The 19,330-nt window shown below is 42.4% G+C and overlaps 1 protein-coding gene across 2 annotated transcripts; it reads left to right on the forward strand.

Annotated features, from left to right (window-relative positions):
* Positions 1-705: 705 nt before the first annotated feature.
* Positions 706-19,284, forward strand: LOC115395407 (transcriptional regulator ATRX-like). 2 transcript variants are annotated; one of them, XM_030100935.1, is made up of 35 exons: positions 706-850; positions 1,559-1,665; positions 1,746-1,801; positions 2,666-2,694; positions 2,947-3,068; positions 3,428-3,544; positions 3,829-3,938; positions 4,249-4,316; positions 4,417-6,179; positions 8,692-8,761; positions 13,148-13,302; positions 13,464-13,649; positions 13,740-13,836; positions 14,042-14,132; positions 14,248-14,433; positions 14,508-14,652; positions 14,910-15,019; positions 15,146-15,289; positions 15,388-15,565; positions 15,651-15,788; positions 15,934-16,109; positions 16,194-16,311; positions 16,508-16,632; positions 16,726-16,781; positions 16,866-16,942; positions 17,022-17,166; positions 17,257-17,348; positions 17,440-17,545; positions 17,645-17,822; positions 17,925-18,116; positions 18,190-18,333; positions 18,463-18,534; positions 18,628-18,723; positions 18,818-18,946; positions 19,032-19,284. In XM_030100935.1, the coding sequence occupies exons 1-35, from the start codon at positions 831-833 to the stop codon at positions 19,119-19,121; spliced, it is 5,688 nt and encodes a 1,895-aa protein (XP_029956795.1). In that variant the 5' UTR covers positions 706-830; the 3' UTR covers positions 19,122-19,284. The 2 variants fall into 2 exon arrangements, with proteins under 2 accessions (XP_029956795.1, XP_029956796.1); XM_030100936.1 differs by having other exon boundaries at positions 13,148-13,293.
* The last annotated feature ends 46 nt before the right edge of the window (positions 19,285-19,330 follow it).

The following is a 19,330-nucleotide window of genomic DNA, read 5'->3' on the forward strand; positions in this document are numbered from 1 at the left end:
ACTCACACTATTCATTGCTTAAAAATGATTGCTTTTTCAACTCTTTAAGTTATTTTTAAGTTACTCTGTTAAATTCCAGATACTCCAGAGTCCACTTAATCCCAATTGACTTTGTTTGAGGGCAGAATAAAGCCTATAAAACAAACAACCACACATTCATGATCACACCCAGGAGGAATTTAGGGTTCTCTATTCACCTCGCACACGTCTTTGAACTGTGAGAGGAAACCCACACATACACAAGGCAGAACATGCAAACTTCACACAAAAAGCATACCACTGCTATGCTGTGCAGCCTTACCTGCAATTATGAAATTGTTCAGCTTTACCAAACTGACTATGCAATTCATATGAGATCATAACTATCAATATTAGTGCTTTTTCCACAGTGAAGAATTGGGCTTTTTCCCAATCATCTCTTCTTTCCCAGATTATCAAAAAAAAAATTAAATTGATATTTACATGACATTATCTCTGAAATTGTTATCTTAATCAATCAAAGAAAGTTAGGTCTGTTTTGAAGATGAAGTTTATTACATCTAAAAGTTGTGCAAGATTTCGTTACTCTTAAACTAAATTTCACTCGGTATCAGTCTGATAAATATCATTTCGGAATAAATGTAAACAAACAGTGAACGTCTCCTCCGCGGCGGCAGGGGGCGCTGTTACACGAGCGGCTGCTTCTGTGTGAGGCGCGTTGTGGTCGGTGGTGCTTTTCATGTTAGCATCTGTAGCGCCAATTTTCCGTTGCTTTTACGGATTTTGTGCCAAGATGAGACTGTAAGGAGTAAGAAAGTCCTCGGTTGTTTTGACCTCGCGTATTTCGCGACATGTCTACAGCGACGTTGAGGTAAAGTATACACGGCGAAAGGTTGTTTTTTTTAATCTTTGCGGGCAGGCTAGCCTAGCAGTGATGAAGCTAAATAAGCTAACAGCTAAGCTAACTTGAGATGCATAAAGGTGGTGCTTCAAAATAGTTTTTTTTCATTCCTGGTGTCATACTGTGATTATATTGTATTTATAAGAAGCTACATGACGTAAAACGATGGATTGGGGTTTTGAAGATGCTGCTGTACAGTAAGCAAAGTTGCAACTTACAGATCGTCAATTAACGTAAATTCAGCCGTCAAAATTCAAAACACGCATTGTTTTTATTGTTGTTGTTACTCTTAGATAGAAGCTTTTCCAACTTGAATCTCACTACGTTCGCTTACGTTGCTCGTTTCTTGATAATAACCTGTTTTTCATTACCAAGTACATTGTGTTTGCCTTGCTCTCTGTTGTACTGTCTGTTTTTTAAAGAAATGCTTGTATTAGTTGTGCTTTCATTTTTTCCACATTGAAAACAACAATAGTAGCATTCTATTTGAGTTTGTTTTTAACATTTCCCAAAATACAATCAGATATTAAGCCATTATATTATGTACACATCACCTCAAAGCCCTGAAGTGTAATGTTGTCTAGTTTGCCTTTTTACCACTTAGGCTGTTTTCTGATACCATCTTGCTTCTTTAACCTGACTCTGCTTGCATCTTGTTTTATTTCCCTCCCCATGCAGCCCGGCTCCTGGCAAGTTAAACGTATTAGTCAACAAGCTTTACGAGTACTTGGCTCAATCCAGTGTTGAAGACTGCAATAGCACTGCACCCTCTGAGGATAATGATGGTACAGTGGCTGATTAATCTTCAGTCATGGAAAAACAATTCCAACATTCTAACACATTCTATGTAATCTTCTTTTCACAGGCCTGCCAAACGCAAGCTGCTCTCCGGGTAACGCGTTGGATCACACTGAGCCAGAGGTATCTAGACATGTGTAAACTTACACTCTGAGGGATGATCCATCTTGGTCGCATTTTTATGTCCTGCCACCCATTCAACCCAATACTCAAACTTGGTCTAATTTTTAGTGCTGTCAATTTTAATCGCGATTAATCCATTGAGGTCTGCCAATTGGGTCAAAGAAAAGAACTAGAGGATAATAGTGTTTTTTCCTGACATTGGGATTGATTTATGAGGATTAGATTCTTCATTGCAATTAATCTCAACTTTAAAAAAGTTAATTGTTGACAGTTCTCCATGAATTAATCACGATTAATTGCGATCAATGCGATTAAATTGCGATCAATGCGATTAAAACTGACAGCACTACTAATTTTAGACATTTTGAAGAGATCAACTATATTTATTGAAGTACTACTAAATCAATTTGAAATAAAGTGTTGATTAGGCAGCTTAGTTTCATAAGTGGATACTTTTACAGGGCAATATTAAAAATGATGATATAGTTTTTTTTTTTTATTTATCCATTTTTTTTTAATAAACTCACAACTAATTGACAACAGAATGAGACAGTAACAGGCAACTTTAGATGCTTTGTGAACCTGGAATACTAATAACATTCAACATTGTTTTTTTTTCATTCTCAAAAACACTCATGTTTTTGGTGCTTTTCTTTTCCTTCGTACAATAGTTTAACCACGTTTAACCACATTCCTTTACTGTTCATTTTCCTCCCATGTTCGCTGTCATGTATGAATAATCAACATGAGTATTGTACTTATGAGTATCATAAGTATGAGGGGTTCATGAAAAAGTCTGAGCCAAAGTCTAGCATTGTTGACCATCTGTAAAAATAAATTAAAGAGAGCACTTTTGTTTTGCAGGGAGGTTTGAGCAGAAGATATTCAAGAAGGTAAGTTCCAATTTTTTTTTTTCTGAATAAGAATTGTGTAAAATTTAACAGCACGAAATAGATCAAATTTATCCAAAATCCCAAAGTTAAAGCAGCTATGCTATTACAGTATTTCTTGAACTATGGCTGCATAGTAATTCAATTGTAATGCAAATCTTTTGAGAATTAGTTCCTCCTTTTTTCATTTTCCCGATAGAGTAGACTTAAAATTGTAGCTGATCCCTCAGATTTTGCGTGTACTTTATATCACAGAAAACCATCAGTTGTCATAAAACACTCTGGACTGGATGAATCTGGTGACTCAAACGCAAGTGAGGACTTGGATTTACCAATCAATGCAAATGGGAGCCTTGATGTTTCGAGACTGCCTAAAGGTAGGTCTGAAATTTTTGTGTTACTTTCACACAAATGTAATTGTTTATTACTCATGTTGTTACTTGGGCCGTCCCGATCACACTTTTTGATGATACCCAATTAGTCAAAAATTTGCTAATGTTAGCTTCGATTCGATATCCATTGATGTGTTTTAGACATCCCAAGTTTTCACCCTTTCTGAATAAACTGAGCGTACATTGTTCACCACTGAGCCGTATAAGAATATATCACTGCGACCCATGTGTGAAGATGTCACAGGCAAAAGTGTCCTTTAGGCAATGGCGACAAAAGTTTGTCCCCAAAATTTCTTGTAACTTACTCAGTACGGCCGTTAACTCTGCTGCTGTCTTGAACACAGGTACTGTGCTGGTGAGGCCTGAACCAGTAGACAATGGGAGAGATGATTTCAGGGGTCCAGAATTTCGAAGTCGGAAATCAGGTGTACTGCGGAGTGAGTTTTCAAGGAGACGTAGAGGTCAGTTTCTGCCATCATTGATCTTCATTTCATTATTTTCTCAGTTACCAAACAGCCAATTTGACATTTACGAGTCTTTCCATCCATTGATTGTATCTAAATACACCTTTCTCATTGTTTTGGCTTGTTGGTACTCATACTCTTCTTACCTCAGTTCCTTATTCAGTTTTGCATTGCAAATGTAAAGCTTTTATATCTTAGCAAGTGGCTGAGTAGGGGGAAGCAATCTATCAAGCAAAAGCTATGATGATAGCGTTGTTCATAATGATGCTGCTGTTTTCCAGGAGGTGAACATGTAGGAATTGTGAGTTGCACTGCTTGTGGCCGACAAGTTAACCACTTCCAAAGAGATTCAGTCCATCGGCATCCAGTTCTGAAAGTACTCATTTGCAAGGTGAGTCTACTTATCGATGAAAGACTTTTCATCTTTTCTTTTATTACACCACATCACTCGCCATAATGTTTATTCAATATACTAATGTACTTAAGTAATTCAGTAGGGAAATATTGACATGAAAATCTTTGGACTTTTTTATTTTATAATCATATTTTCAGCTGATGGGTTAAAAAATGGTCAGACTAAATATTTGTTACATTTAGAATATCATAAATACGTTGAAATGCAAGTTTAGGACAAATTATGCACTGACGTAACACTGATGTCTGATAAAATGTGTCAATCCTCTATAATTTTTTTTTTCCAGTCTTGTTTCAAGTATTACCTCAGCGATGACATTAGTAAGGATTGCGATGGCATGGATGAACAATGCAGGTGAGAGTTATTACTTTTGACATTGCAGCTGAAGCATAAATATTGTTTTCAGTCTTTAATATGCTAATGTCCCTTTTTTTTTTCTTTAATTCTCATGCAGGTGGTGTGCTGAAGGAGGCAACTTAATCTGTTGCGACTACTGTAGTAATGCTTTCTGCAAAAAGTGCATTCTAAGAAACCTGGGAAGGAAGGAGCTGTCTGGCATTCTGGAGAGCAAGTGGTACTGCTATGTGTGCAGCCCAGAACCTCTTTTCGACCTGGTGGTGGCCTGCGACAATGTCTTGGAGAACATTGAGCATCTGTTGCAGCAGCACCGGAAGAGGAATCGAGTGGATCAAGGAAAATCTGAACTTTATCACATGTTGCCTCACTCACCACACAACATATGTTTGGACAAATGGGATCACACTGGCATGGATGGCAATGTGGTGTTCAACTATAATACACTGCAGGTTTCCAAGGACATTACCAAAAAGGCCAAACATTTAGTGGACTCGGTGAACGCCTTAAGTCAAGAGTTTGTAAATTTCATTGAAACTGTGACCACAAAAAAGCAAACACCTGGTGTTCGCAAACTGCATCTGACCTCATTCTTGGCGGTAATTAAAGGCGTGCGAAAGTCCACTGCAGCGCTCGAGGACAGCCTTAAAGAAGAATTCAGTGATTTGGATGCTCACAGCAATTGGGAGAAGTTTCTCAGTGACGAGCTCGATGCACTGGGAACAGAAGCTGACCTGGAGATGAACACGTCTGATGAAAGATCCCTGAGTCGCTTGCAGAAATTGGCAGCTGAACATTTAGAAGATAATGATTCTGACTCCAAGGGCTTCATCGATGGAAGAAGTTCACATAACCGCCCTGATAAGGCCATGGATTCAGATTCACATGAAGCCAGTAAGACAGGGCGCAAGATTAACTTGAAGCCTCCCGAAGGTGGAGTTGACTTGACAAAAACACTAATAGTACAGCTTACGCCTGTAGCCATGGAGCAGGGCCCATCCTCATTCGCCCTAAAAACTGAGAAGGAACCTCTCAAGAAAGATCAGAAGTCAAAGGAAAAACCTGCAACACAAGACAAAGTAAAAGAGGATTTGAGCACTTCAGTGGAGGACAAGATAAGCAGTGACAACCCGAGTGTGTCACACTATCCAGAGGAGGAGCAAGGCAATCGACGATCTCCCCGTGTGAAGACGACTCCCTTGCGTCGACCAAGTGATGTGAAGACCAAAACATCTCTCTCAGCAGGAGGGAGTGACAGTGACTCAGACCCCGAGGAGAACCCCAACACAGTGGCTCCCCAAACCAGTGAAGAACAAAGTCCCAGCAGGGCCAGGGATGACTCGGACTCAGATGAAGTGCCTGCTGCTCTGCTTGAGCGAGCAGCCATGGCACAAAGCTCAGATGAAGCTCAGAGTGACGACGATGAAGACGATGGCGGCAAAGCGTCCCCGGCTAAGGTGGCAAAGAAATGTCTCTTTTGGCTCACTAAGAACAGCCCAATGTCACAAGACAAGATGCGCAGAAAGCGAAAGATGCTGGACCATGGGTCAGATTCGTCAAGTGACAATCATCTATCAGAACAGAAACGACAACACTTGAATACTCTGAGATCGATGGGGAAGCCACACCTTGTCCAAACCACGTCGCAGGATGGGGTGAGAGAGCAGAGTAGGATTCAGGCTGGAAAATCTAAAGCTAAATCGTGTCCAGAGGTCATGCAGCCGTCATCTTCATCAAGTGACGATGAGTGTGACGATGACGACGACGACGATGATTCGGGGAGCAATGCAAGTGATCAGAAGATGAAACCAATTACAGATGATTTGGCCTTACTCGGAGGAGCTTCATTCCATCAATCGTCTGGTGAGTTTTGTATTCATCATCACTCAAAATCAAATCTTATTGTCAGTGGCTGTGATTTTTACTTGGTCCAAGAATTACTTTAAGAACCACGTTTTTCCATCAGATAATTTATTAAGCGAGTACTGTGTTGGTTTGAATATAAGAACTTTTTTCTGGGAGATGGGTCTGGAAACGTGAGGTCGTCTTATATTTGGAGTCCAATGAGAAAGCTGTCGGCTGTTCTTAGGCTTGTCTTTTAAATGTCAAAAAACGTGATTCAGTTTTCATCCCACGGAGATGTAGAATGTATCTCCCACATCCAGATGATGCTAACCTAACCTGCGCTTAAAAGATGGAGCCATACAGCTATCACCCTGAGAAAAATCGATTGCTCCGTCCGTATGTCAGATCGAGCGCGCTGCAGAATAACATCTGTGACTGCATGTGCAGTTCTGTGGTTGCTGTGGAAAAAAGCACCTTGAAGAGAGTCAATGACTTTGTGTTTAATCAGTTGTTGAGTGGCGGGCTTGATACTGATAGTATGTGCAGATGCAAAATTAGAGGACCCATAGAGGACTCTGCCATGTCCTAACGGGACACCGATCGCACAGGGAATGATTACTGACCCAGTAATAAGAGAATGAATTCTCCTGCCGAAAACTCGGGACAGTCCGAGTCTAAAGCCACTCTGGGCTGGGGAGAAGATTCATGTGGTGTAAAGAGCTGTCTTTACAAAGACAATCAGCTGTGGTCCCGCCTGAGAAGCTGCTGTCTTTTCAGCATTATGCGATCAATTTCACACCCAGACTCCCGAATCAGATGTTACACGTCAATTAAACACTTTCCCAAATTTGAACTTTCTAAAAGGGGAGTTGTCTTATATTCATTGTTGTCTTGTATCCGGACCAATGCAGTACACTAAATAAAACAAATGCATTTGAGTTTGGTAGATTATTATTTGTTGTAATGCTTCTTTGTAGTAAATGTTATACACTTAGAAAGTCTGATCATTTTCTTCTCACATTATGCCACAGTTATAGGGAACATGCAATTCTGTGAGTGAATTTTCTTTTTTGCCTCCCACTTTCTGGATCAGCTCTCTGATAAACCCCGCTGTGTGAGCGAGCGCCACCGTGGAGGTTAGAGTTTTAACCCTCACTGTAGCATCTAATTTGCCACTGGTCGCAGAATTTCCTCTTGATGTTTGCCTCCAGTGATTATTATGAAGTGTTGGTTTTTGCAGCGGTGGATGTGCCACCCCATGCTGTCCAGCTGCCTTATCCAGGCGTCTTCATCATTTCATCTTGTTCGCCCAGCGAACTTGGCCCGTGCCACCTGGGGGCAACAGAAGCTCAAAGCATAAAAAAATTGTTTCTGCCCTTGAAGTATTGAAAGTTTGGCTTTTTTTCCCCCTCAATTGAGCAATCACACATCCTCTGCTGCTCATTGCATGATTGCATGTTCCTTACATATGTGGCACCATTAAAAAGACAATTGTGAAGACTTTCCAGTATTATAAGATTTACCAGCAAAGAAACATTATTGATCTGAGAGTATCCTGGAAGTATTTATTGGCACCCTGGGCATGTTTGGACGAAGTAATGCATGCCGTCTTTTATGATTGTTCTCATGTGATTTGAATTAACCAGGGCTGATTGGTTTCATGCTACTGTCACAATCTCAAAAGCTAAAACAGCTATTTGAATATGAACGGCATCATCAGCAAAACGTGACAATTCCATCGATTCACAGTGCAGTCACAGAGTTGAAGTTCTTGTCTCAGTAAGTTTCCCAGTTAGAAAACTGTTGAGATCCTTTCAGGACTTGAAGATCAGAAGAAGCTCAAAGGGAAGTATCTCCGTTTGTTGGTGGCGATTGTGGAAAAGGCCCCGAGCAAGACATCTAAAGAGATTCAGACTGCGCTGGAGAAATTTGGAGTGGTGACGTCAGCCCGTACCATACGCCGCAGACTAAACGAAGTAGGGTTCTTTCAGCGAAACACAAGGACGGGAGCGCAGCAGAATAAATGGCAAAAAAGGCAAGATTACCATAACAAATACTTTCTCACGTAAGTGTTTGAAATGCTTGGTGGTAAATGGAATCAGGGTAAAGTTCTGTTGGAATGCAGTGCAGAAGTTTGTTTATAGATGACCAGTTAAAGCCTGTAAAGAAAAACCAATTGGGGCCCCTGGACATATTGAAACAAGTAGGTTGGGTTTAAAAGATAATACCAAAGCGGTGAACCTCTGTTCCTGGATGTAACCTCTGTTTAAAAATTGTGGTTTCCAAACATGATTGAAGGGTGCCAATGAATTTGTCTGGGATATTTCTTGTGTTTGTATTTTTCTTTTCCTCATGGAAAACATTACTTCATGTCTATTTTGTTGACGCAGTATTCTGACCAATATTATAGGCTCTTTTAGGTGGTTATAGTTTCGTGTTTACTTGTCATGCGTTTGATATGTAAGTGTATTTATTTATTGAAGCTATTTTTATTGTGTGTGTGTGTGTGTGTGTGTTTGTGTGTCTGTAGGAGAGGAAGAGGAAGAGCGGCCTGGGCCCTTCTGGGCAGCAGCAGCAGATGAGGATGATCCAGAAAATAGGTATGGTTCCAACATCGCGGGTGTAAAATTTGTAAAGCACCCTCAATGTGGACGAGAAGCTCCAAACCCGAACCCGTCCCCGAACCCCAGACAGACTCAGCGGCAGTTCATTCAGACGAGACCTAAACGTAGCTGCAGTCGAGCCACTGTGATTAAATACAGTTTGCGCTGAGAATCCGGAGCATTGTTGTGTGTTGAGATTGCTGAGACACGCTTCGCGTATGATGACCAACGACCTCGGCCTGCCTGCATTGGGATATATGTAAATGCGTAAGATGAATTCTAACAGGTTTTCTTTCTTTTCTTTTTTTTTTTTTTAATATATATATATATTTTCAAGTAGGGATGGTTCGATACCACAACCTTGAGTGTCAGCTGATACCTTCTTTTCCTCTCTGTTCAGGTAATAATGGCTACATTTATCTGAATTTACTGAGCACAGACATCTAAATTGCCACGTTCAAAATTCTGACAGCCGATTCCGCTGTTTTGGCCCAGATTGGATCCAATACCAGTCCAGATTATCGGATCGAACCATCCCTATTTTCAACTTCACATGTTCGTTGTTGTGTCGAGAACAGAAACCACTGCAGTGTTTTCGCTGTAGCTTTAAAGAGATGCCAGTACATTGCGTGCCACATATTTTGCCTTAAAAACCGAACCTGTTCTCACAGGACAGGCTTTCTTGCAATCATAGCAGCATATATACAGAATGTTAGTGTATCATTTGCTGTTTTTACTGAAATGCACAACCGTTTGACACTGAGCAGGACTGGTCAGCTCGCGGAGTGTGACACGCAGGTGAAGTGAAAAGCTCGACACCTGCCGAGTAGAGTTACGCACACATTTACTTTGCAAAGGTTAAGTATGTTTTGTTTTTTTTTTTTGAAGAATTATTTAAAATCGGCATAAATTATTGCTAAACTGCCTCCATAAATATTGCAATGGTTGCAAATTTGTAAGCGTGTCCACACATTTTAAACACGAGATTTTTTTGATTTTCTGCTCTTTTGTTCCATCAGTCTTGTTGTTACATCTTGATTTTGTCCCCACTTATAAAGGAGAAGCAGAAAATTGGAATTGGAATGAAATATTCATTATAATAAATATTGCTCTAGAAATGCACTTTATATTTCTTGTGTTTACCTTTGAGGCAAAATTGTCGTCCCCCCCCCCCTTTTTTTTTTTTCTTTTTTTTTTCCCTTTAACAGTACCCCGCATGTTCATTCTACGGAAGTCATTTGATAACTTATCAGGCCTCGTAAACAAAGGAAGGAAACTTCAGGCTGACTCGTGTTTGAGTTTCATGTTAGATGAAAGAATATATTGGTGGGAACTTGAAACTGAAGACCTGGAAACTCCTCAAGGTAAAACCTATTTTTGAAACACCGAATCTGAATTATGATGTTGAAATTTGTTCAAATCATTTCAAACATGATCCTAGACAGCGTGTGCCAAATATATAGTATTTACAAGATTTCTACCATTGCAGATAGAAATTTCTTTTGAGTGTAATCAGTGTAGCTATCTTACAGTTTTCTTTTTCTTTTTTGTTAATGTGTACTGATATAATTTTAGTTTTTTTTTTTTGTGTGTTTCTTAATCAATTTAATTTGTGATACAGCTGCATGAGTCAAGCTTGAGTTTGTGGATTCACAATATGCAATATTCCCCCAGACTTATTTGCTTCGACAATGTTAATTCCAGAGGCCATCTCAGATTTACTCTGCTGGATGAACTGTCGCCGCTGCAGATTTTTCTGATGCGTAGCACAGCAGTGGTTCCTAACCTGGGTCCTAGACACACCAGTGACAAGGGGTGGATCCTGGCTTTTCCTGCTCAGAGGTTGAGAAAGTTACATTTGCATGTAAACCTAGTGGGTGGCCTCGTGGTTAGAAAGCAGGGTCTCCCCCACTCCGCTCTCCCAACGCATGCTTAGGGTTAACTATGAATATCAGTTAAACCAGGAGAAATGATTTCCCCTCGTGGGTCTTATTGAATCTATAATTGGGCGGTTTTTACAGCCAACTTTGTGTTGGTGAGAGTGGGCGAGTCCACATTCAGATTTCTCTCAGATATTCTTCACAAATTCATCTAAATGTGTTAGAGTTTGCCGAGATGATCGCTCCATCTCTCAGGCACAGGCGTGTCTTGGGCCTGGCACACACTACAGGATCCGTCAAACCTTCAACCAATCTAGAGATCACACACCTGAGGATAAGACGGATCGCGCACCATCTTCCTCCTCTGATCTTACAGTGTGTGTGGCGTGCACGACGGAGCACACCCCACACTAACCCGTTCTTCAGTATCAGGTTCTTCACGCTCAGTATTCCAATTCTCGCGCAATCGCACGTGACTCTGAACAGTTTTCCTTCATTCATCTCCAGCTGCATCTCCGCCACTTAAACATGTTCATTGTGTGTAGTCTGTCCCTCCGAGACCTCCCGAGCAGATCACTCTTCACACACACGTTACACCGCAGGAACGTCAGCATGACTGTTCGGGCCTTTTGCTGGCTCTGATCGTAAGGAGATCGGGACAAAATTCGGCCTGATTATCCTGTAGTGTGTACCTGCCTTCAGGCTTTCAGTGAATTAGTGTTATTGATCTCACCAGGATGGGAGTCTGATTGATGGCATCAAAAAGAAAAAAAAACGTTAGCTTTTTTTTTTATATGTCTGTTTGACACTTACTCAAAGCTCAGAACTTTCCGTGTCCTGATTGGATCAATTCAATAATTTTCACTATCTTATGTTAAATCCATATACATTACTGCTGACCATTAAAACTAATTACTTTTTCTTTCTTTTTTTTTTGTCCCCCCCCACAACATGCTTAACCTTGCAGACGCTTGAACCCCTCTAATAGCAAACTGAGCTGCAGCTTTTTCTGAGGCCGTACGGAAACATTTCGTCTGGGTCAGTGCTTCCAAATGTTTTGTTGGAACATTGAGAATGGGCTTTGAGATAACTGTTTAAATGCTAAAAAAAAAAAAAAAAAAGGGACCAAATTCACTTCATGGCTTTGATGACTTCCATGTTTGTTTCTTTTCAGGTTGGATTTTCTGACAGTACAGCAGTGAAGGCAGAGCTCTTAGGCAGCAGTCACTTTAATCTGGGATTTTGTAGTCTTCGATGTGCATCAACCTAATTTTTTTTTTTTTTTTTTCCATTGTAGCTGTAGAGAAATGGTCAGCAGAAATGTAACGTTTACTTTTTAGTTAGTTGGCCGAAATTCAGAAGGAACGGCTTCGGTTTCTTTGAATTCGTGCCGCATGCGAGGACCAGCAAAGTAATGTGACGGTATCTCCAGTGTTACTCCGTTTCTCTGTTTCATCCCTCTGTCCAAGTTGAAGCATGTCAAGCCTCTGCTGCTGTGGACTTCCACTTCCTTACTGTAATATATATATATTTTTTCCGTTAAACGTCTCAGCAGACGTCATATTTAATGTGAAAGAGAGCTGTGGATGAGGAAAGGCCAATGTGGGATGTAGTAGACTAAATAAATTCCAACCCATGTTAAACGTCAGTTGTAAACTATTTGATTTCTTGACTTGTTACAGTGTTGCATGGGGAAGCTGTAGGCAGGGTTTATATAACTGTACATATCATTTGCTCAAAAACCCAAAGTGTCCATTTCATTTTTTTCGAACAAAAAGCCCTGCTTTTATGTTTTAACGTCTGCTGTGACATAGTTTGAGGGAAGCAAAAACATTTGAGGTAACATTTATTTCCAAGTGAAAATGTACAGTTTTCTTTAGTAAATTGCTGCTTTTGTGTCCCACTTGGTTTTTGTTGGCCTTTGAAGACGAAAAAACTCTACGGCTTGTTAATTAAGCCGTCACGAATCTAAGAACGGATTCTAAAGGAGTCGAGTTTCCGCGCGGTAAAAACAGACAACCGGCGGCTCAAGCAAGACTTTGCTGGAGGGGGGGGGGGGGAAAAAACAAAAGAAAGAAAGTTGCTCCCTTTTTTCCCTCCAAAGGAAAACTGCCACAAAGGAGAGAATGTGTCTTTCTGATTTTCCTGTGAAGAATAATTGTTTCTTGTAATAAATGCTGACTCTTTAAAAGGCCTCTGTCTCATTGTTATCTTTTCTTCTGTGCTGATGTTGTAAATGTATGGTGGTCTGTGATTTTATTAGATTAATTTGAAATTGTCTCAATGCTTGTTCAGACTCATTAAATCCATGCAGTCTAATTAATGGTTTCTCTACATTGGCACCTTAGATTTACTTCAGAAAATTGTTGTGAATGGTCAGCTTCTATTCATATGACAGTTGTATTTTTTTCCCTTAAATGCGTAGGAATATCTAGCTTAAGATGATATTACTGATCATTAAATGATCTTCGGGTGCCTTTTCCTTCTTTTCTACCTTTGAAAGAATCGCTAAGAAAATACTGTTGGCCCAAATTAAAGCCAACTACTCCTCGGACGGCGAGCTCTCTTCGGACGACGAAACACAAGACACTGAATCGGAGTCGGATGATCCGGTGGAGGCGAATCGAGAGGAAGATGATCATGAACAAGGTGAGAAGGGTAAGACAGTTTTTTTTTTTTTAATAATATATTCATCTTGAGTGTTTCATGTGAGCAAGTCTTTTTTTCTTTAAGCACCTTGTGTGGATGATGGATGTGGAGCCATTTTCACTGTCCATGTAAAAGGAGCAGAGCAGTGCGAGATGATGTCTGTGTTGCAGAGGAAGACCTTGCTGCTGGCTCGCTGGACACGGCCCCCGACGATGCCGGCGACAGTCGTGCCAGGCATCCTCTCCTCGGCCTTAAACTCACCTTGGATGAAGAAGCTTCGAGTGACAAGTCCATTCCGGAGAGTGAAGGGGGAAAGCTGAGGAGGAAGAGAAGAGCCAGCAAGGAACACCTGAGCTGTATGAGCTTTCACACAATCAGATCTATATCCTCTGGCGCAGGTGAGATCTACCTTTCTCTAATTGCTGATTTTCATTCCGTGTGTGAAGCCGAGAGTGAGGGTGGTGCAGATCATGCTGAGGAGGAGGAAGACTGGATGATAGAGGAACTGAGCGCCTCAGAGGATGAGACGAGTCAGGATGAAAGGTACTGCTGCCGTCGCTTTTCTAGATTCACTGATAAATTGAAGCTGCACATGAAAATCAACACATCTGTTCCAACTGAGAATGTTTTCTGCTGATATTTAAGTAAGAATAACACATTTGGAAACAAGAAACTAAATGATCAGTTTATCCTCTCATAGTATTTTCTTGTCAGTATGACTTTTAATTCACTGGACTTCTGTCTTCAGGCTCAACTTAATCTTGAAGAAAGATGCCCCCTCCAGTCAGGAAGTGAAGAGCCAAGCGTCCTACATTTGGTTGTCAGACTCCAGTGAGAAGGTATATCTGTTTATCAGACCAGGACTTTTACTGACTTCTGACTGATGCGAGTGAAATCAAGACTGCTTCGGTGTTTGTCGCGCTTCATGTTGGATCGATTTTCTTGTCCGACCAGAGCGACGACGAACATGTGAAGGAGGATTTCATTGACGGCAAAGGCACTCCCAAAGGGCGCAAGAAGATCCGTAAGATCATCGAAGATGTGGACCTTCGTGCGGAAACGCAGGAGGCCCTGCGAGAGGAGGAGGAGAGACGCAAACGTTTGGCAGACAGAGAACAGCAGATGGAGGACAGGAGACAGGTGCTGGAATAAATCCATTTTGATTAACTGGACCTCAGCATGCCGACGGCTGACTGTCCTGGTTTGTTCTCCAGGTCTCCATCGAGGCCGACGAGCTGTCACAAGTGGTTCATCCCGTCACGATTAAGTTGGTGCTGGATCAGGATGAGGAGACCAGGACCCCCCTTGTTGAAGTTCACCCAAACCTGGTGAAAGTACTGAAACCACACCAGGTGGACGGTGAGTTGGACTCTTGTTTGTCTCGCTCAAATGTACCAGTGTAAATATTCCTATATTCACATCCATAATGCATTTAAATTCTACTCATTCAGACACAGTGGTTGAGAGGCTGCAATGGATTGAATACATAAAACTAAAGCATCTGCAAGAAACGCCTGTAAACATGTCTGAACAGTTTGAGCAAACGTATGCATGACTTTGTTATTCTTCAGCAGAGATCTTATTTTTCATATAATGTTCATCTTACTGTTAAACAGGAGTCCAGTTTATCTGGGACAGCTGCTGTGAGTCTGTGAAGAAGGCCAACTCCACCCCCGGATCCGGCTGCATCGTAGCGCACTGCATGGGCCTCGGAAAGACACTGCAGGTAGACTTATAGACACATGATCCAAAGTCAGAGCAAATCATCTTTTTTTTTTTTTCTCTCTTCAACTTTGTGAACATGCCGTGGTGTACTGAGCGGGCTGTACTGTTTGTGTCTTCCCATTCAAAGGTGGTGGCGTTTCTCCACACGGTGCTGCAGTCAAAAAACCTACATTTCAGAACCGCTTTGGTTGTTTGTCCACTCAATACCATCCTCAACTGGATCAGTGAGTTTGATAAATGGCAAGGCAACATGGGAGAAGAAAAAGTTAAGGTATGTAAAGAAATTAAAATGACGTACTTGAGTTTCAGTTGCTGTGTTTTGTTTTGTTTTTTATGTGGTTTTAACCAGATCTCACAAATATGTTCCAGGTTTCTGAACTGGCAACAAAGAAGACTCTATCAGAACGCCTCAGAGCTCTGCAGAGCTGGCAAAGAGCGGGCGGAGTGGTGATAATGGGCTATGACATGTACCGCACCCTGTCACTGGCAAGCACGCCCGACAGTGAAGAGTGGAAGAAGGAAATCAAGAGAATCCTGGTGGACCCAGGTGCATAAACTCATCGTCTTATTAGGCAGTAAAGTTTTGTGTGCCTCTCTTGTGCTCATTCGGAGACGTGCCTTTGTGGTCTCAGGTCCAGACTTTGTGGTTTGTGATGAGGGACACATCCTGCGCAACGACGCGACCAACACCTCCAAAGCCCTGAACGCCATCAAGACTCAAAGGAGGGTGGTGCTGACGGGAACACCGCTGCAAAACAACTTGATCGAGTGTAAGTGTCATCAGTGTTAAGGTTCGTTAGCTTGATGTAAATCTTGTATAGACGTGTATCACTTCATTAGGAATACATTATACACTATAATGTGTTTATTACGGAAGCCTGCAGTTCAGAGGCCGTCCTTTCTTCCCGCACTCAGACCACTGCATGGTGAATTTCATCAAGAAGAATCTTCTGGGCTCGCAGAAGGAATTCAGGAACCGCTTCATCAACCCCATCCAGAACGGCCAGTGTGCCGACTCCACCCCGAAGGACGTTCGGATCATGAAGAAGCGCGCGCACGTCCTTCATGCAATGTTGGGCGGATGTGTGCAGGTAAAGAAATACTGCTGGTTTCGTGAGATTTGTACTGTTATGACATAACATAATGCAATTCTTTTCTGTTTGTTTTCCCTCTAGAGAAGAGATTATTCAGAGTTGGTTCAGTTTCTTCCTCCCAAATACGAATATGTGCTGGCAGTGAGGGTGACTGCACTCCAGTTTAAGTTGTACCGCTACTATTTAGACCACATCTCTGGTAAGGACCTGTCCTCGCAGCGCTGTTTTATGATGTGTAGATACACAAAATTATCATCTAGAAGCCCAAACTTGAAGGGTTGGAACAATATGTCAACGCATTGTGTGTCAAAAGATGTTTGAGAAACAGCAACATCAACTCATTTTGAGTTTGATGGTTTGATGTTGGAGCGTCTCTCTCTCTCTTTTTCTCCCAGGTTTAAACTCCTCTGCACTCCCAAAAAGAACTGGAACGAACCTGTTCAAAGACTTTCAGGCCCTCAGCCGAATTTGGACTCATCCGTGGTGCGTTCACATGAGCCGCGTCGACAGAGCAAACAAGGTAAAAATATCAATAAATTCATGTTGATTTGTTGATGACAGACATAACATGTTGATTAATATACGCATTTTTTTTTTAACTTTGGGAAATAAGAAACCAGGTAAATCAGGGGTTCCTTTGAGCAGCATGAGTGCGACTTTGGCTGAAAGGTAAGACATCCCACCACTTTTTCTCAGCTTTAGAAGTGCACATTTTCTTTTTATCTCACGTTTTTATTTTGTTTTTCTTTTTAGTTCACTGAGGCTGAATGAAGGCCACGGAGCCAGTAACAGTGTGGTGAACACCGACGCACTCGGCGCTTCCTCGTCAGGTATCAGCCGACACTGAAAGTACAGTCTGCAGCGTGAAGACGCGCTGCTGCAGCTTATTCTCTCTGTGGTTCGGTTCAGGAGGGAGAGGAGTCAGTTCGACTCCTAATGAGGAATGGTACAAGAGCTTCCTGTCTAAGAGCGATGGGACGGTGCTGGAGCACTCGGGAAAGTTGGTGCTTCTGTTTGAGATCCTCAGAATGGCCAAAGACATCGGGGATAAAGTGTAAGTTTCTCTTCTTCGAAGCTGCATTTAAACAGACAGATTGAACAGGACGTGACTCAATGTGTTCCTGCTTTGTCTTCACGCTGTCAGGCTCGTGTTCAGTCAGTCTTTGGTCTCACTCAACCTCATTGAGAGCTTCCTGGGAGATTTTAACCGAGCCAGAGACCCGTCTTTCTTCCAAGGTATCGTTCTGTTAATGGGATCGTTCAGATGCTCCCGATTTTTTTCTGGTAGTACGTGACATTTATTTATTTATTTTTCTCTTTGGAACAGTGGGCAGCTGGGTGAAAAATGTGGATTACTACCGTCTGGATGGTTCCACCTCTGCCGTGTGGAGGAAGAAGTGGGCAGACGATTTCAACAATACTGCCAATACCCGGTCTGAAATATGTTACTGTCATATATACTATTTTTTAGAACATATGAGCAGTGCTCGACAGCACCTCTCCTGACAATATCTAAACTGTCTTCTCTTCAGCGGCCGACTGTTCCTCATCTCGACGAAAGCGGGCTCACTGGGCATCAACCTGGTGGCAGCCAACAGGGTCGTCATCTTCGACGCCTCGTGGAATCCGTCGTACGACCTCCAGAGCATTTACCGAGTGTACCGCTTCGGCCAGCTGAAGCACGTGTACGTGTACCGCTTCCTGGCTCAGGTAAGCTCGGCGGGCTCGACTCCTCTTCATGATGCCGGACGTCGTGTTCAATGTTTAAAAACCGATGAACGTAAGATGCGTGAAACGCCTCCTGATTTCCAGGGCACCATGGAAGAGAAGATTTACGAGCGCCAGGTCACCAAGCAGTCTTTGTCCTTCAGAGTGGTCGATCATCAACAGATTGAGAGACACTTTACTTTCTCCGAACTGACCGAGCTGTACCGATTCGAGCCAGACCTGCTGGACAACCCGAACGCCAACAAAAGCAGAAGACCGTCTTCGGTTTTGCCAAAGGTTTCTGCAGGATTCCTCCTTACTGGCGAAGCTTGACGGCAGTATTTGGTTACATTCCGTGTCTGCTTCGCAGGATTTCCTCCTGATGGAGCTCTTGCAAACCTGTAAAGACCAGATCGTGTCTTACCACGAGCACGAATCTCTGCTGGACCACAAACAAGAGGAAGAACTCACCGAGGCAGAACGCAAAGCAGCGTGGGCCGAGTTTGAAGCCGAGGTAAAAAATAAATCTCGAGTTTGTTACATTTTTAGCCATGAATACTTCAGGCTGTCTGCTTTGTCCTGTCGGTTCTCTCTATAATTGCTGTGTTAAATTGTGTGTGTGTGTGTGTGTGTCTTCACACAGTCACACTCGGCCAGCCTTCCAAGCAGCTCTGTCAACAACGGCCTGGAACTGTCGACCGACACAGAGCTTCTGGTACGAACCAGCATGACGACCGCAGACCTTTCCGCGGAATCGCAGCTGGTCGCGTTCGGGTTTTTAACACGTTATATGTGAACCATTTTTTAGGACATGATCAAGAAAAGCCAAATGAATGTGTCGATGGCCTTCACCACAGTGCGGAGCATGAAGGCCAACACGACAAGGGACTATGTGGCGCTTACCGTGAGTAACCGTGAGCTCTCTTCTGAAGTGGGACGAAATTGAAAACGCATTCGAGTTCAACGTTGAGCCGTCGACGCTGTATTTTACGCCACAGCGGCAGCAGTATCCCCACATAACCAATCAAGAGGTGAGGACCAGAGCCGTGACCTGGGAACAGTTCGACAAGAAGAGGCTGAAGCACGTTGAGGCGCTGTACCAGGACGCGGTCACACAGCATCGAACCGTACGTAGCCGTGACGTGTCGGTGTGTGTCTTCAGTGTCTGCGGCCCGAACAGCCGAGTCACGTCTCGTTCTGGTTCCTCCACAGCTGACGTTCCACATCCAGGCCATAATGTCCAGCCGGAGGCCGACGGCCACCTCCACCACCAGCGCCGTGCTCCAGCCCGGGCAGCTCTGAGCCAAGTTGTGTTCATCATGTTATCGAGGCCTTATTTCACCACTACACTGAATGTACTGTTTTTGTACTCTTTGTGTTTTTTGCCTCCATTTTTCTAATGCAAAGAGTATTTAACTTTTTTTTTTTTAATCTTTAGTTTCCAAGATGTTTTTTAAGGTGCACAGGAAGTTCTCTTAGTTTTGCACTGGTGTGATAATGTTTTCTAATAA

The sequence above is a fragment of the Salarias fasciatus genome, chromosome 10 (assembly GCF_902148845.1).
Source record: "Salarias fasciatus chromosome 10, fSalaFa1.1, whole genome shotgun sequence".
In the NCBI taxonomy this organism is placed as follows: domain Eukaryota; kingdom Metazoa; phylum Chordata; class Actinopteri; order Blenniiformes; family Blenniidae; genus Salarias; species Salarias fasciatus.